Consider the following 17692-nt stretch of genomic DNA (forward strand, 5'->3'; position numbering starts at 1 on the left):
ATAGTCAATGCTATTACTTATTTCAATGGCTGTCTTAATTGATGCACAGGTATAGTAATGCAGCAATTGGATTCAAAACCTATTTAAATATAAACACGATATTTAATTTGTTTATTGTAATTATGTTATTGTATCAGTGTAATTTCTTCAAGTACGAAGGAAGAGAATGCTCACAAAAGCAAATCAAGTGGTGTAATGAGCAAAGATTGCTTGTTAAGGAAGTAATTAGGGAGTTTACACTAAACTTTCAAACTTCTGAATGGGTTTTAGAGGCAAAAGGGGTGTCGTTTTACCTAATCAATTAATTCTAACATTTCTGGTGTAATATTAAACATAGTAGGCCTAGTTATAATATTAGACTATTTTGAGAAAGGTGACCGATTAAATCTTGAAATCTCGTGTGCTGAATTACCCCTACAACTCTATTCATACGTTATTTAGCACTTATTTACTCTTTACATTTACAGGACGAGCTCCAGTACATGTGAAACTTAAAAAATTTCTTTTAAGAGACCAAAACAAGGATTACGTCTACTAATTTGATCACTCAGTAGCAATAACATTAATAAACCTCACTAGCCGCAATGTAACAACAACCACACTGTAGACTATAGTCACATACTTGTTGACATTGATGATCTGGCCGTCTGGTATCCTGCGGGCACGCATGGACGCGATGGCCTCCCTGCAGCATGAGCCTAGGGCGATGACGTTCAGGTCAAACATACGTCTCCACTCTGACATACGCCCATCTGTGACGCAATCATGAATATTCAGACTTGGATTGATATTTTAGAACTAAGTTAGACATCCTATCTAATCGATCTGTTACAATTTTCTAAGTTCAAGAACATTTTTAAATGAACTACTTACAAAGTTTTTAGTATGCTAGTAGCTTAGTCATGTGTAATCTTTAGTATAACATTTGATTTCCTTTATTTTACTATTAATTTATGTGGCATAAAAGTTGCTAAAAGCTGCGTTAACTTGCAAATTCACTTTGATTTGGTTCAAAGGATTTTCCTAAACTCACGGGCCTAACGGTATTTCCAAGTAGATAGTTTATGTTGGCTGAGACATTAATTCCATCTATAATGGCTTCTTCAGAATGGCGGATACATTAATGATATTTTCCCTAGACCTTCATCCAAGAATGTATGAATTACAATCGTATTGATATAAAAATGTACACAAGTAATGAAAATTTACTTAGGTAAGTTTTATTTTACTATCTCATTTCTAAATAGTTGAAAACTTTGTAAAGCTTATGACAAAAGAGCAACGGTGCTAGAGAGCTAAGAGCATTACCAGCGACATGAGTGCTGATCGATATATCAGCATTGTTCACCAGCACGTCCACTCCACCGACGTTGCGCTCGATCCAACGGAAGGCGGCCGTCACATCCTCCTCCTTCGTGACGTCAGCCTTCACTGGGTACAACTTGCCACTGCTATCCTTCAGCTCGTCAACTAGCTCCTAGAATCATTACAGTTTGTGATGTTATACTTCATAATGAAAACCCATCAATATTTCAGACCGACATTCTATTCACCGACACGAGTTGCAGACGGAGTGTCATTTTACGTTTGACGCTGTAACAGACCGACATTCTATTCACGGAGACTAGTTGCAGGTGGAGTGTCATTTTACGCTTGACTCTGTAACAGACCGACATTCTATTCACTGAGACTAGTTGCAGGTGGAGTGTCATTTTACGTTTGATGCTGTAATAGACCGACATTCTATTCACGGAGACTAGTTGCAGGTGGAGTGTCATTTTACGTTTGAATCTGTCACAGACCGACATTCTATTCACTGAGACTAGTTGCAGGTGGAGTGTCATTTTACGTTTGAATCTGTCACAGACCGACATTCTATTCACTGAGACTAGTTGCAGGTGGAGTGTCATTTTACGTTTGAATCTGTCACAGACCGACATTCTATTCACTGAGACTAGTTGTAGGTGAAGTGTCATTTTACGAACAGAACGACGTTCTATTCAAGAGGAATAGCTGCAGGTGGAGTGTCATTTTATGTTTGACGCTGTAACAGACCGACATTCTATTCACTGAGACTAGTTGCAGGTGGAGTGTCATTTACGTTTGACGCTGTAACAGACCGACATTCTATTCACTGAGACGAGTTGAAGGTGGAGTGTCATTTTACGTTTGACGCTGTAACAGACCGACATTCTATTCACTGTGACGAGTTGCAGCTGGAGTGTCATTTTACGTTTGACGCTGTAACTGACCAACATTCTATTCACCCAGATGAGTTCAAGATGGAGTGTCATTTACGTTTGACGCTGTAACAGACCAACATTCTATTCACCCAGACGAGTTGCAGGTGGAGTGTCATTTTACGTTTGACGCTGTAACGGGCGGACATTCTATTCACTGAGACTAGTTGCAGGTGGAGTGTCATTTTACGCTTGACTCTGTAACAGACCGACATTCTATTCACTGAGACTAGTTGCAGGTGGAGTGTCATTTTACGTTTGAATCTGTAACAGACCGACATTCTATTCACTGAGCAATTCGTTGTAGGTGAAGTGTCATTTTACGAACAGAACGACGTTCTATTCAAGAGGAATAGTTGCAGGTGGAGTGTCATTTTATGTTTGACTCTGTAACAGACCGACATTCTATTCACGGAGACTAGTTGCAGGTGGAGTGTCATTTTACGTTTGAATCTGTAACAGACCGACATTCTATTCACTGAGACTAGTTGTAGGTTAAGTGTCATTTTACGAACAGAACGACGTTCTATTCAAGAGGAATAGTTGCAGGTGGAGTGTCATTTTATGTTTGACTCTGTAACAAACCGACATAATATTCACCGAGACTAATTGCAGGTGGAGTGTCAATTTACGTTTAACTCTGTAACAGACCGATATTCTATTCGCCGAGATTAGTTTGGAGTGTCATTTTACGTTTGACTCCGTAACAGACCGACATTCTATTCACGGAGACTAGTTGCAGGTGGAGTGTCAATTTACGTTTGACTCTGTAACAGACCGACATAATATTCACCGAGACTAATTGCAGGTGGAGTGTCATTTTACGTTTGACTCTATAACAGACCGACATTCTATTCACCCAGACGAGTTGCAGGTGGAGTGTCATTTTACGTTTGACGCTGTAACAGACCGACATTCACCCAGACGAGTTGCAAGTGGAGTGTCATTTTACGTTTAACTCTGTAACAGACCGACATTCTATTCACCCAGACGAGTTGCAGGTGGAGTGTCATTTTACGTTTGACGCTGTTACAGTCGCACAGTAATATCGCCGAACTGTTTGCGTTATTACCGCCATAAAGTCGTCCTCGACTTTATTGCCTTTGCGCGGCTTTGTCATATTCAGCGATAAAAATGTTTAATTCATCTTCTATGCTTCCGTTTCAAGTGTCAATACCATTTCAACTTTTAAAAGCCAATCCGTGTTTTATTTTCAGTAGTATTTTTAGTTCCTAAATTATAATGAATTTAAATTATGCTGAATATCAACGAATTTGTTGGTATATAATTTCTTTCTTTGAGCTGATAACTTAATTTTACATCAATCAAAATGCATTTCAACTGTTTTAGCAAGCTATACCTTTTTACATTTTCGTAACCTCTTTGGTCATAAAAATGTGGTTTCTTTCATTTTATTTATTAAAATTATAGTAAGCTAGCTAGTTTATTGCTCGTATAGTTGAACTATAGTTAAAAACTATTAACAGAATAGGGTCATTCATAGAAATTTACTTTTTTCGATACAATTTTACATGTGAATTTACTAGAGTCAATGAACATGTATCCTGTCAAGTGTCCACACAGTGACATTATTTTTTAAGCACTGCATTTCTCTCAACATTTTTACAGACCACAGTTCAATTCCTGCCGCATCAATGTTGCATCAAAATTTTAACTACTTGACCAGCAATACGCCCAAATTATATTTATCAAATGTCAAGTAAATTATTTTAAACCCAGTTCATTCCTTTGTTGTAAACCATAAGACAGTTTAGGCAGAAAAAGTAACAACAACTAATTCATAATCTGAAAAATCATTATTTTCAATGTCATCGACAACGTTGTGACTGTTTTCAACCTGGGACCAATGTTCAGATGATCGATCAAAGACTAATCTAACATGGCCGACACAGTCACGTAACATACTTACTGTCGCAATGGCAAGCAGCCACAAATGCTCACATGTATCGCTGTGATCGTTAGGTTCGTGGACACGTCTTTTGGACCGACATTATCGTTGAGACCTGTTTATTTTATCAAGTTCAGTACTGCAAACACGAAGAGTACCTGACTATATTACTGCCACACTCTGAACTAGCAAGCGGTCTACTACTGACAAAACGATATACTATCAAACAACTTTTTTCGTGACTGTTTTTACAGAAACATTCTGCACAATCGACATTTTCGTTAGAACATTAAGGCGTTGTTCCTAAGAAATTGTTAAACTGCATTACCGACATATTTTAAGATTGGTGTTCATTACATTATGGTAGACCTATTTAATTGGTATCTTTAAGGTACTGTGTTTAAGTAGTTACGATCATTAGGATAAAATAAACAAATCCGCATTACCGTCACTCTCAGATACAAGTTTTGCCTTGATACATAAATAATCATTTTTGGCCTTCGCCATCATTCCTGGTTGTATATATGTCTGGACCAGTTGTAATGTGATCGCAGACACCCGATCAGTAGTCAGTCGTCACACCCTCCTGTCATGTTACGTAAGGCATTCGAGCTTATTTTTACTTCATCAGACGCATTCGGTGTCGATTAAATGTCACTAATTTCAAAATTTATAAGCCTATTCGTATGCATCTCAAATCATTCACAAATCTAATAGTTTGGTCATAGAAAAAAAGAATTAAATATAGCCCGACGGCAGTACTGCGGTTAGTATAAGTTATGGCAACCACCGCTAGGAGTGCCGTAGTTACGTAGCGCGTGCGACGTAGCTACACGGTGCTCCTAGTGGTGGACGTCAGAACTTATGCTAACTGCAGCACTACTGTCGGTCTATGGTTTGGATGTAATAGCCTATGTAATACAACTGGTCTAGGGAGTGTTGCCAAAGTCCAAATGCCACGACGACGTCCGAAATATATTTTTTTACTGTTTCACGACGTCCAATATACAATATTTGACTGTTGCATGACGTCCAAATCTCACAATGTCCGAAAGTACAGTAACTGCGAGAAACATTCTAGAGTCTTTAAAAGTAATGATAGCCTTGGTCATACAAAATTTGTATTGTCCGTTTAAGGAAAGCAAACCAAAATTCAAACAATGTATTTTACTGGATTACAAACAAATATTGTTTTAGTGTAGATGTATACAAATATCAATATACAGTCTTGATATTGAAAAAAATCAGTCTGAATACTTTTTTCATACTCCTCGACCATTTCTTGTACTCCGATGAATCAAAAACCATTACGAATGGCATCTATAGAGTAATTAATTCTTAACGACTTCATGTCTTGCTCCAGGCACACTAATGACATCACAATCCTACCTGCTCGTCTAAACTGAAATAAGCTACATGGAACTGACAAAGTCATTTGGTGCATTGTAGTTGTTGGATATAGTATACAAACATTTCACTTAAATAATCTATGGTTTATATTTTGTATTGTCTTTTCCAGCTGCTATGAAAATATGAACTTTTATAATTTTGAGACATATGATTTTGGAATGAATTGTTATGTTGTGATTACAGAAATAATTAGTTTGGTAGCATTTTACTATGATTGAGTAACTTTTCTTTTGTGAATAATTAAATTATTTTCTGCTCATTATCTAGTCTATTTCTCTTTCCATTTTTGACTTTTAACATTTGGCGACCGTGACAGGACTGTATGAGTTCTTAACTAGATAGTCACTATTGAGATAATGGAAAGAAATAGGAAATTAAGAAAAACCTTCAGAACAGCATTTACTAGAATTTATAATGGGATAAATGAGGAGCTATGCAAAGATGAGCAAGATCTACACAATATACAGGGTAAATTGAGCTCTCTGGAAGGTAAGATAGAAGAACTAAAAACTTTGGACAGGGAAATTTTAGATTTCTTACTTGATTCTGGAGCAGATGAAGAAGAGTTAGATGAAGAAGTTAGGCTAGCAGATGAATATGTAGAGAAGTTTAATCAAATTAGTTTAGCTGTACAGAGTAGATTGATTAGGTCTAGGTCTAGGGCTACTTCACCTGAGTCCAATGGGTCTGTAATGAGTAAATCTACTGCTGTTAGGACTAAGCTGAGGCTACCTACTATTGAATTCAAAAAGTTTAGCGGGGATTTGAAGGATTGGCTACCTTTTTGGGCACAATTCAAAAGAATAGATGATGACGAGAATATTGACGATATTGATAAATATCATTATCTTGTGCAGGCTACTTTAGCTAATTCTAGGGCTCGTCAGCTGGTCGAAAGCTATCCTGCTACCGCTGAGAACTATTCAAAAGCTTTGCAAAGTCTTAAAAGTCGTTTTGGTAGAGATGACCTTCTCATAGAAGTGTATATTAGAGAGCTTTTGAAGTTAGTGCTGAGTAATTTAAACAGTAAGGTAGAAGTTTCTTGCATTTACGATAAACTGGAAACCCAGCTAAGAGCATTGGAGACATTAGGAGTAACAACTGACAAATGTTCTGCTATGTTATATCCTCTTATAGAGTCTTGTTTGCCCGAGGAATTGTTGAGAGCTTGGCAGCGTCACTCCGGCTATAAAGTTGATGCTGAACTTAAGGATAGACTTGATGGTTTGATGAAGTTTCTGCAAAAAGAGGTTGCTAGCGAGGAAAGGATTACTCTAGCTGCATCTGGTTTTGAAAATAGTAAGCGACCTAACCTACAGCCTAAAGTAAGTAAATCTACTGTATTTCGACCTAAGCCTAGTTACACCAGACATACTGAAATGATGCCGACAGCTGCTGGTTTAGTTAACCCAACGAAGTCAAATACTAAAGACGTTAAATGTATGTTTTGTGGTTCTAATCACTTAGCTGAAAAATGTAAAGACAGTAAATTGACAGTAGACGAGAAGGTGAAAATCGTTGGAAAAAATGGTTGTTGCTTTACTTGCTTGAAGTATGGTCATAGGAGTGCGCAATGTAAAGTTAGAGTAAAATGTCCCAACTGTGGAAGGAGGCACACTGCTGTTATGTGTAAGGCATCTGCTGCAGAAGGAAGTTCATTGAGTGAACAACCAGTCAAAGAAAGTTCTCTAGCAAACAATGTTCACACAGAAGTGTTTTTACGAACTTTTTTAGTAAAAATTAGAAACCAAAATCGAGAGCGAACAGCACGTGCATTAATAGATACGGGATCACAACGATCTTATATTTTGAAAAATACAGCAAAGGAATTTGGCTACGACATAGTCAAAAAGGAGAAGCTAGCTCATGCTTTATTTGGTGGCACTAGTACTGAAACAATTGAACATGCGTGTTATAAGGTTAGACTAAGTGACTTAAATAACAGTTATGCCTGCAATTTTGACGTTCTTGATCAAGATATAATTTGTAACGATGTTACAACAGTTAAGCCTGGTCCTTGGTCCATTGAGCTTGGAACACTGGGAATTAATGTAACAGATGGAGACGGGCCTATTGAAGTTCTGATAGGTGCAGACGTTGCAGGAAAACTTTACACTGAGAAACGATATCTGCTTTCCAACGGGTTAGTTGCAATGCACACTTTGTTGGGCTGGACTTTAATGGGAAGAACCACAGTTGAAGGGAATGACAGGTCCAGTTCTATGGCAGTAACTTCTTTACTGTCCCCTATTGATAATAAATCCATTTCAGATTTGTGGAGTTTGGATGTTTTAGGAATCAAGGATCCAGTGGAGGTCAAGAATGAATCTTCAGTTAAAAGTAGAACAATGGAACATTTTGTTGAATCTGTTTCAGTGGAAAATGATGGCAGATATCAGGTCAAATTGCCATGGGTTGATGATCACCCGCCATTACCTACTAATTTAAAAGTAGCACAGAAGAGACTCGGTAATCTTACAAATAAACTTAATTCTAGTGGATATCTTAGTTCATATCAACAGGTGTTGTCTGACTGGGAGGAATTAGGTATCATAGAGAAGGTTAACGATGCCGATTTGGAAATTGGTCACTACCTACCGCATCGACATGTGATAAAAGAAAACAGTCTTACCACGAAATTGAGACCTGTATTTGATGCATCTGCTAAAGAAAAGAATCAGCCCTCGTTGAACGATTGTCTAGAAAAAGGTGACAACCTAATTGAATTGATTCCGTCCATATTAAATCGTTTTAGACTACACAGATATGGAGTTGTTGCTGACATCGAGAAGGCTTTTCTACAGATTGGTGTACATATGGATGATAGAGATTTTCTTCGTTTTTTGTGGATTAATGAAGATGGTCAATTGGTTGTTTACAGACACGCTAGAGTGGTTTTTGGGGTTACCTGTAGCCCATTTATGCTAAGTGCAGTAATCAAACTTCATTTAGAAAAAACATTAGACTTGATAGATTCTGGATCGTTAAACTACTCAAGAAAAGTAGTAGAGACACTGTCGAGAAGTTTCTATGTAGATAACTGTATGGCAAGTTTTGATGACTTTTCAGATTTGAATCAATTTGTAGATCAAGCGACTTCTGTAATGAAAGATGCTAGATTCTGTCTTCGGAGTTGGGAGTACACAGAAATTCAGAGTTTCAAAAATGATTCTACCTTGACACCTATCTTAGGTTTAAATTGGAACAAAAATACTGACATGATTGAGTTGAATTTTGAAAACTTTGAGTTTAAAGAGCCTGAAATAGTCACAAAGAGATCTATTTTGTCTTTTGCACACAAGTTGTTTGACCCCATAGGTATAACTTGTCCTGCTACTCTCTTGCCTAAGATATTGCTGCAGAAAACGTGGGAAAGTAAAATTGGATGGGATGACAAGGTTTCAGAAGAGATAAAACTTTTGTTTTTAGATTGGGCAAAGCAACTTGAGATTTTTTCAAATTTGAAAATTCCAAGATATTTTGGAAATGAAATCGGAGGGAATATTTCTTGGACAGTTCACTGTTTTTGTGATGCAAGCCAGGACGCTTATGCGGCCGCGGTTTTCCTGAGGGGTGAATCTAATGGACTTGTCACAGTTCAATTAGTTCAAGCGAAGAGTAGAGTTGCACCTGTCAAGAAGATGACCATTCCTCGGCTGGAGTTACTGGCGGCTACCATTGGCGCTAGTCTAACTGACAACGTCTTAAAGAGTTTGGGATTTGAAATTGTCAAAACATTTTATTGGACCGACTCAACCACCGTTTTGTCATGGATTCGTCGAGAAGATTACTGGGGAGTGTTTGTTTGGAACCGAGTAAAGGAAATAAGATCCCTTAGTAACATTGAATCTTGGAATCATGTTCCAGGCCATATGAATCCAGCTGATTTGCCGTCACGTGGATGTTCTCCTAAGCTGCTAGTGGAGTCGAAATGGTGGGAGGGACGACAATGGCTAAGAAACTCATCAAACTTGTGGCCTAACCAAAACTTCAGTGATGATTGTGATGAGAAAGAAGTAAATTCTGAGCTTAGGAAGATTAAATTAACTACAAAGATTCTGATTAATTCAAAACCTGAACCAGATTGTTGGTATTACAGATATTTCTACAGATTTGATAAAATCGTCAGATTGGGAGGCTGGTGGGAAAGACTCATAAGACTATTGAAACAGCTTCTTCGTAGAGACTTAGGAAGAGCTAGTTTGACTTATGAAGAATTTTTGACCGTTTTGTGCAGTTGTGAATCTGTCATAAATAGTAGACCCTTGACTTACATTTCAGAAGACAGCCATGACATGGAAGTTTTGACGCCAGCTATGTTTTTGAATGGTACGAAGGAGTATGGAGTTATTGATTTGGACCAGATCAACTACACAAATTTGTCTCGACGTTGGAACTTTAAATTAAAATTAAAAGAAGATCTTGAAAAAAGATTTAGAAGCGAATATTTAAGTCAATTGGTGTTATATTCGAAGAAGAAGAAATTTCGTCAAGTGCAAGTTGGAGAAATTGTTTTACTTGGAAGCGACAATACCAAACGGATGGACTGGCCTTTGGCGAAGATTGAGAAGATACTTCCTGGAAAAGATGGCAACATACGTCTTGTGGAAATGAAAACATCAAAAGGAACAGTGCTGAGACCCATACAACATGTGTTTCCACTTGAATTGGTCCAGCAGAAAGACAATCAAGATGGTAATGAAACATTCGAAATGGAAGATGAACAAGTAGCTGAAGGTGTTGGTCGTGAACATGATCAACCTGTTTACACACAAAGAGGAAGAAAAATTATACCCCCACGAAGATACCTGGATTAATAATTAATATTTTGACTTTGCAAGTCAAAAGGTGGGAGAATGTTGGATATAGTATACAAACATTTCACTTAAATAATCTATGGTTTATATTTTGTATTGTCTTTTCCAGCTGCTATGAAAATATGAACTTTTATAATTTTGAGACATATGATTTTGGAATGAATTGTTATGTTGTGATTACAGAAATAATTAGTTTGGTAGCATTTTACTATGATTGAGTAACTTTTCTTTTGTGAATAATTAAATTATTTTCTGCTCATTATCTAGTCTATTTCTCTTTCCATTTTTGACTTTTAACAGTAGTAGTAACACACAACCCCTCTATTGTTACACTAAAATATGCAGACAATCTCTACGTTGTCTTTAGACTCATTCAAAAGAGCTTCTTCCAAAAATAGTTTTCTTCATTGATCAATGTACCCAATGTTGTTTGGCATTCGACGAGTTCAACTATAGTATACTTATTAACATAAATGTAAAAAATCTACATAGATAATTATTTAAAAATATAAACAATAGGTTGATATTATTTATATTTTTCATTGGTTGTCTCGTCATATACACCGCAACACTGATCATCGTATTTGAAAGCTTGATAATATAAAATAAAGTATATTTTAATCCTATATGTTTGTTGTAACTTAACGACTCGTTATTGTGACGTTCCAGAGAGCTAAACCCCCACTATGGCTGGACTATCTCCTCTTCAGCAGTATTTTTTTTCTTTTTCAGAAAACTCTATTAGTGCATGAATTTTGATAACAGTGAAAGCTATAATATAGCAAACGTAAAAAATGTATAACAATGTTTTGCATTTTTGTTAGGCGTTTGAAATTAATTGAGTTGGTAACACTTACAGTAGTTACGTACTCGTATTATACTAACCACACCTAAAACTTATAATCTAACCTAGCAAAAGGGTGGTTAGGGTTAGGTTAGGATATGGAGATTTATTTAAACTAATTAAAATCTTATTTGGAAGTCATTTTATAGGTGTGGACTGTATAATACGTAAATACCATACTTACACAACTGCATACAGTGTCAACTGGTTTACAAGTTTATCAGTAGATCACAAAGACTTGTATGCCTGCATGCGATATACAGTTCCGCAGTTTACATGTTGGTCAGTAATGCTCCTAGATATACACCTAAATATACAGGGTATCCAGAAAATCTTTACCAATATTTTAGGGCATTGTTCCTGGGTAAGAAACATATCTAAATTTCATATTTAAATTGTCCATAAGTCCTTAGTTACTCACGCATGTTGTATTTCACTTTTTTTTAGATTATTATTTGATTATAATTTGTGGTCAAACATACAAAATTGAAACTTTGCACAAAACATGCATGCAAACTAGTCTAAGAATCAGAAAATTTATGACAATTTTCCAAATTCATAAAACGAAATGGTGGCCATTTACAATTTGTTTCTTAAATAACTCAAAACCCATGATTGTACAAGGATTTTACAAGAATAGCTTTTTCAAGGAAATGTAATTACAAATCGATTGACACCTTTTTTGGATTGGACGAATGTAACTGAGATGGTGGTTTTAGTGATTGTACCCAGGAACAATGCTTAAAATATTGGTAGAGGGTTCCGTGACACACTGAAAAATAAATTTGTCCATCAAAATGTATCCCTCATGAAGTACAAAGTAAAAATGTAATGAAGTGGAATGTTACAGTATTAAATTAATTTTTTTCATCTCTCTGTTCTACGCCCTGTATATCTACCAAACCGACAACTGGGTAATAATGTTTTACTTAAATTTAATTGTACACTATTATAACGAAAAGGCTGAATGTAATTTGATTAAGTTTCATAAGGATTAAAGCCGTTATAAAGCGTTCTAATATAACAAAGATGCGTAAAACGTTACTAAAAACTGCTCACAAAATGTTTGAAATAAATTAGTCCTTTTAAGTCCTTTTATAGCCTAAACTCCCAACAATAAAACTAATCTGGTGATTTAATACTTTATGTGCTTTGAGGTTTTGGAACCCAACGAACACATTTGTCCAATGACTAAAAATCCTCAGGCAGTATTTAAAGCATAGTTGCTGTTTGACTACCACTTTTTATATCCATCACATTTATTTTTACATTATACAGAGTGTTTTTATACGCAATCCAAATTAAAAGTACTGTGAGACACATTTTAATGACAAAACAACCTTATATTTTGGCATCTGGTATCCCCGTTTTCTGTCCTTCATTGCCGATCAGCTAATATGAGTTGTTGATATGTGTATCTATGTGGTTTAGTGTTTTTGGGGATTTATTGTAAATAAAACAAACATCGTTTCCCCAATTTCGAAGAGTTTAAATGATTCATTGAAAGTAAATCATCGGTTTTATGCCAAGAAAGGGTTGAAATTAAGTTTCCAAGTGTGATGCCAGTACCTGATAAATCACCTACCTATTATTGACAAATACAAATTCAAGAAACCGAATCCCAATTCAAATTCTTAAAAACTTGCTTAATTCTAAAAACTTACTGCCACCTCTTGATTTAAGCGAAAATCTAATCAGTCAAATGGAGATTCACTTAGTCTGCAGGTTTATTGCAATGGGGGATATTTTTGGTTACCTTAAATTTGTACATGTCAATAATAGTACTTTTTAAAACCTATCTTTGCATAAAACCAACTATTTACTTTTAACGTATTATTTGAACTCATCCAGATTGGGGAAAGCCGTGTTGTGTTTGATTTGAAATAAATTCCCAATAACACGAAATAGAACCTCATAGATAACTATGCAACAACGCATATCAGCTGATTGGCAATGAAGTAAATAAAACAGGGATACCATAGTATCAGGTTGTTTTGTCATTAAAATGTGTCTTACAGTGTTTTTACACCCAGTAAAACATATCCACAAAATGTTGAGAGTCCTACACCAAACGGTGAATGTTAATGTAATTTTACTTGAACATTTTTCAACTAAACATTTACGGTGTTATGAAACAAGACGTAGAAGATAATGTACAGCACGAGAAGCGAGAGAGGCCCACTTTATCAAACACTGCAGACATCACACTAGAGCCGGGGTTGTAGCACTTGACATCTCGAGGTTGGTTTATTAACCTCATAATTCACAGTGACTGTAACCTGACAGGGGATGGCTGTGATCATATTTGCATATTCGTGCCAAATACATAAAGGGTTGGTACGATTCGTATATTATTTACTCCTATTTATTGTTTAGCGCTTACTAATCAGGTTTCCAGCACGTTTTAATAATTTATTATTACGAGTTTAAAGGATAGATATACATCTCGTACTGTCCTGTTTTATCCGCGTGGTTTCAAACCTAAAGCTGAACATCAAGTGTTTTTATCCTCTTTATCACTGAGGATGTGACAAGACATCATAATCACACCCTTAAACATTAATTTATTGACACATAATTTTAAACCACATTATAAAACATACATGTTTGTAAATTCTTGCTAAACAAAGCAAGAATCTAATAAACTAAGTTAATAGATAGCTGTTTTGGTATTCAGCTTGAAACCTTTGAAACCTTGAACCTTTTCGATAGCAGTGGTATACCTAACAGGAAAGCAGGATCACTTAACGGTATTACATGTTTTTTTTTTTTCATTTTATCTGTTTAAACGGTAAAACAGACTCATGGGCAAATTTTTAAGGATTTTAAAGGATTTAAAAGAATTTTCAGAACGAGTATTTTTTCAATAACAATAATTGATAGCCTCTGTGATTACATTGTGCTGTGTGTACAGTGTTTTATAATGTTTTTTCATTAGAAACGCAGGTGCTCAGGTTTTAGAACGTGTGACTTTAGTCCCAAAGGCTTATTGTTTGATCAAGAGCCTAATTGTTTTAGCAATTAGAAGATGCTAGCCAGTAGTTACAAGTTTACCTCAAGTTTGGGAACACCTGTCCATAAGAAAGAAACTTTTCAGGCAGAACTTTTACAGTTTTTGAGAGCTTATTTCACCTAAAGTCATTTTAATTTATATAAGTTTTCTATGAGGTTTGGTAAATTTAATTAGAATGTTTATCATGTACATCAATATGAGTATATATCTATTATATACAAATTTTGAACACCATATGAATTAAAATTGTTTTTTCATTTATAAATTGCAATCACAGGAAAATATGATGAAACATGTATCTCGTGTTTTTGTTTACCTTGCAAAGTTATTCACCTATTTCATTCAGGATGGCAGTATCATATCTCTGCTAATATAACAGTATATGAGTGTGAAGGTAAACCAAACCTGCATTATCGAATGTACAATGTTATGCTTTTAACGGACAGCTATATGCTCTCCCACCGTTCGTAGTATTAATGCATCAGACCATCGTGTTCGTAATGTATTACTGAGCATAGTAAACAGTATTACCAACCCTATCATTAAGTTTTGTTTTCCTAACAGGAACGAGAATACTAATTTATATTTCATAATTACAAAATAGATGAGTTTTAAATTTTTATTTCACATTTTTATAAACAAATATCAACCATTTATTAATATGAAGTATTTTGTCAAACTTGTCTTTCCACTTTTGTATTTTCTTGGGAGCAGACGATAATGTACATCCATTGTAATTAATAGGTTAAATATAACCAATATCGTGACATTATATACTGTATATCCATCACATGGCAGTTGATAGGCTACTGCAGTAAATGCCATGATAAATACCACAACAGTTAATAGATATCATGAATAAAACTGAGTGCACATTTACTGGTATGGAGTTAATGTAACAACAAAGGTTTATCAAAACTACCTTACTATTTAATTGTAATTATCTGTTGATTTATTATGGGTGTATTAGAGGAATATACAGGCAAAAGAGTAGCTGTGCTACAGTATTAATGTAGCGCTTCAAGTTAGAGAAGGTAAAATAATGATCAAAGGTCTGGTCTACTGAATATTCTTTAAGACTCTGCTATTTTATGTACACAAGGGCCTGGTTGATAAGAGTAGGTTGTCTCTGTTTCTTAGTATGTATGGATAAAACATGAGTAAGTTGGTTTTATAAATTGTTTGTATAAGTTTTGATCTCTGAAAGTATTTTATGAGGTGAAACCCGTTTAATAAATTGCTGCTTGGAATGTAATTTTGTAGCGAGTGGGTTTATCATAGACCCATGCATGCTTACAAATACATTAATCAGTTTAATAACGATCGACAGAAATATTTTTTTACTTCTTTATTTGTGTTTCTACTTTATTCGCATTTTTAAACTTTTTAAAGGAACGGACCAAAGCCTGGTCTTGTTTTGTTACTCTCTGACTCGAGTTTTGTTGGATAGCATAATGATTTGATAGCCCAAAGACGAATGGCATCTGGGATCAGAAACTATCTTGGTTAGAATCGAACCAGCGACCTTCAGATTTAAGGCAAGCACTTTCAACCACTTTGCTAAAGACAATTTCTGTATACGGATGCACTTGCTATCGCTAAAATTGTACGATCACGAACCCGTGCATACGAATTGTTTACTAATATTAGACAGTTCATTCTAATAACTAATTAATGTCAAACATACGATGGACTCGCTATATTTAAGACACAATTTTACACAACCTTCAATTCAAATGTATTACAATTAATTCCAAGACGCAAGTTACAATGTTTTGCTTAATTATTTATTCAGAGATACATATAATTGTCCATACGAATTAATTAGAAACAACAAAACACAATTTAATATGCACAATGAGTAAGGTGGATGGTTCCAAAGTTCTGCACACTAATTAGAGACAATTCCAAGTTAATTATTCACAATTTGGTGAACTTTTGAAACTTTAATGCGTGGTATTAATATTGCCTACATATCCCCTGGTATATTAAACTTGTTTATAAATCTCATGTACAATTTAGAATTAGGATGAAAGTACAAACAAGGCTTCACCAATGTACAATAACTGGTAGGCCTACACGAAGATATGTTGTGATTCGCACACGGAAATTAAATGTTAATGCTGAATTGTGTTTTTTTATGCACTTTATCTTACACGTAGAGGTCATATACATATACATGTACAGTTATGCGTAGATAGTTAAACTCCTGCATACGATATGTAATCTCTTAGTTTACTTGTTTTTCATTAATGAGCAAAGCCATTCGATAGTTCCGCATTAAACATCAACTAGTTGCTCTGCCAGTGCTTCTATTTCCAATACAAATACACATACACATTCACACTATATACGAGCCAGCACTAGACATGTTAAATTAGTAAAACACAAAAATACATACACACCCGCATACAATGTACAGTTTCTTTGACGTGATAATTAGTAATGTAGAAAAACATAAAACTGCAAAAATATACAGTGGATGCATTAATAAAAAATGTCTACTTACATACTATGCATAAAATAAACTAGCAGCATCACTAAACTCAGCACATTATATGAATCAGTTGCATAAAGATATTCAGTCACACCTGCATTAATAGTCTATACAGTCGCTCTGTTGACATGTATCACACGAAAATCCATACCAGTACACATTTTGACATGATATACAGTCCCTCATAACATGTTAATGATTAACTAAAACAACATACAGGCCTGCATAAACATATGTCCCACAGCACGTTAATCCGTTATGCACAAAGGTAAACACACCCACATACAATACACAATACCACATTACATATGTTAGTTGGTAATGCACAAATACAAACACATCAGTATACAATGTACATTCATTTATTTGACATGTTCACTATTAACGAACAATAGCAGAAACATGTTACCCCGATCAGTAAGGTAAACACACCCACATACAATACACAATCCCATATTACATATGGTAATTAATAATGCAAAAATGCAAAGACACTTGCAATTTGTTGTTTACACAGTTGGCATTTTAACTATTACTGCAAAAAAAAATCGGTTACACCTGCGTACAATATACAGGCCATAATTTTACAAGTTTACGATTAACCCATAACGCCACACATACTTTCGCAAGACATTTTGGGTCTTTTTTAGAAGAGGGCTGCCACTATTTAAAGTTTCCCTACACGATTAATGGTTTTTGTAGTTATTTTTGTTTAGTACATTAAAAACGTGTAAGTAAAGGTATAAACTAACATAACCTAACCTAAACTGTGGTTGTTCCACAGTTTAAATAGTGGCGACCCTCTTCTGAAACAGACCCGACATTTTAGTTCCACAGTCGTCAAGTTAAGCAATCATGCACATAGCTAAGCGTAATTTAGACAAGTGATGCGCAAAAAAGTAACATTTTATATATTAACTAGCTGACCCGGCGAACTTCGTATCGCCTAAGTTATAGGTTTC

At 35.3% G+C, this 17692-nt stretch overlaps 2 protein-coding genes across 4 annotated transcripts in view; one reads left to right on the forward strand and one right to left on the reverse strand.

The window, feature by feature from the left end:
* Positions 1-17692, forward strand: part of LOC128989329 (uncharacterized) — a 510234-nt gene that overhangs the window by 419163 nt on the left and 73379 nt on the right. The gene's annotated exons all lie outside the window — the stretch shown is intronic.
* LOC128991103 (dehydrogenase/reductase SDR family member 11-like) overlaps positions 1-17692 on the reverse strand; it is a 37169-nt gene that overhangs the window by 17991 nt on the left and 1486 nt on the right. For all 3 annotated transcript variants that reach the window (XM_054413831.1, XM_054413830.1, XM_054413832.1), the window contains exons 2-3: positions 1309-1477; positions 623-752 (exon numbers count right to left, since the gene is read on the reverse strand). In XM_054413831.1, coding sequence (XP_054269806.1) covers positions 623-752; positions 1309-1477 — 299 coding nt within the window. The remainder of the gene's footprint in view (positions 1-622; positions 753-1308; positions 1478-17692) is intronic.

Source organism: Macrosteles quadrilineatus, unplaced genomic scaffold, assembly GCF_028750875.1.
Source record: "Macrosteles quadrilineatus isolate MER2022 unplaced genomic scaffold, UCM_ALF_1.0 Scaffold_3__2_contigs__length_128488019, whole genome shotgun sequence".
Classification (NCBI taxonomy): domain Eukaryota; kingdom Metazoa; phylum Arthropoda; class Insecta; order Hemiptera; family Cicadellidae; genus Macrosteles; species Macrosteles quadrilineatus.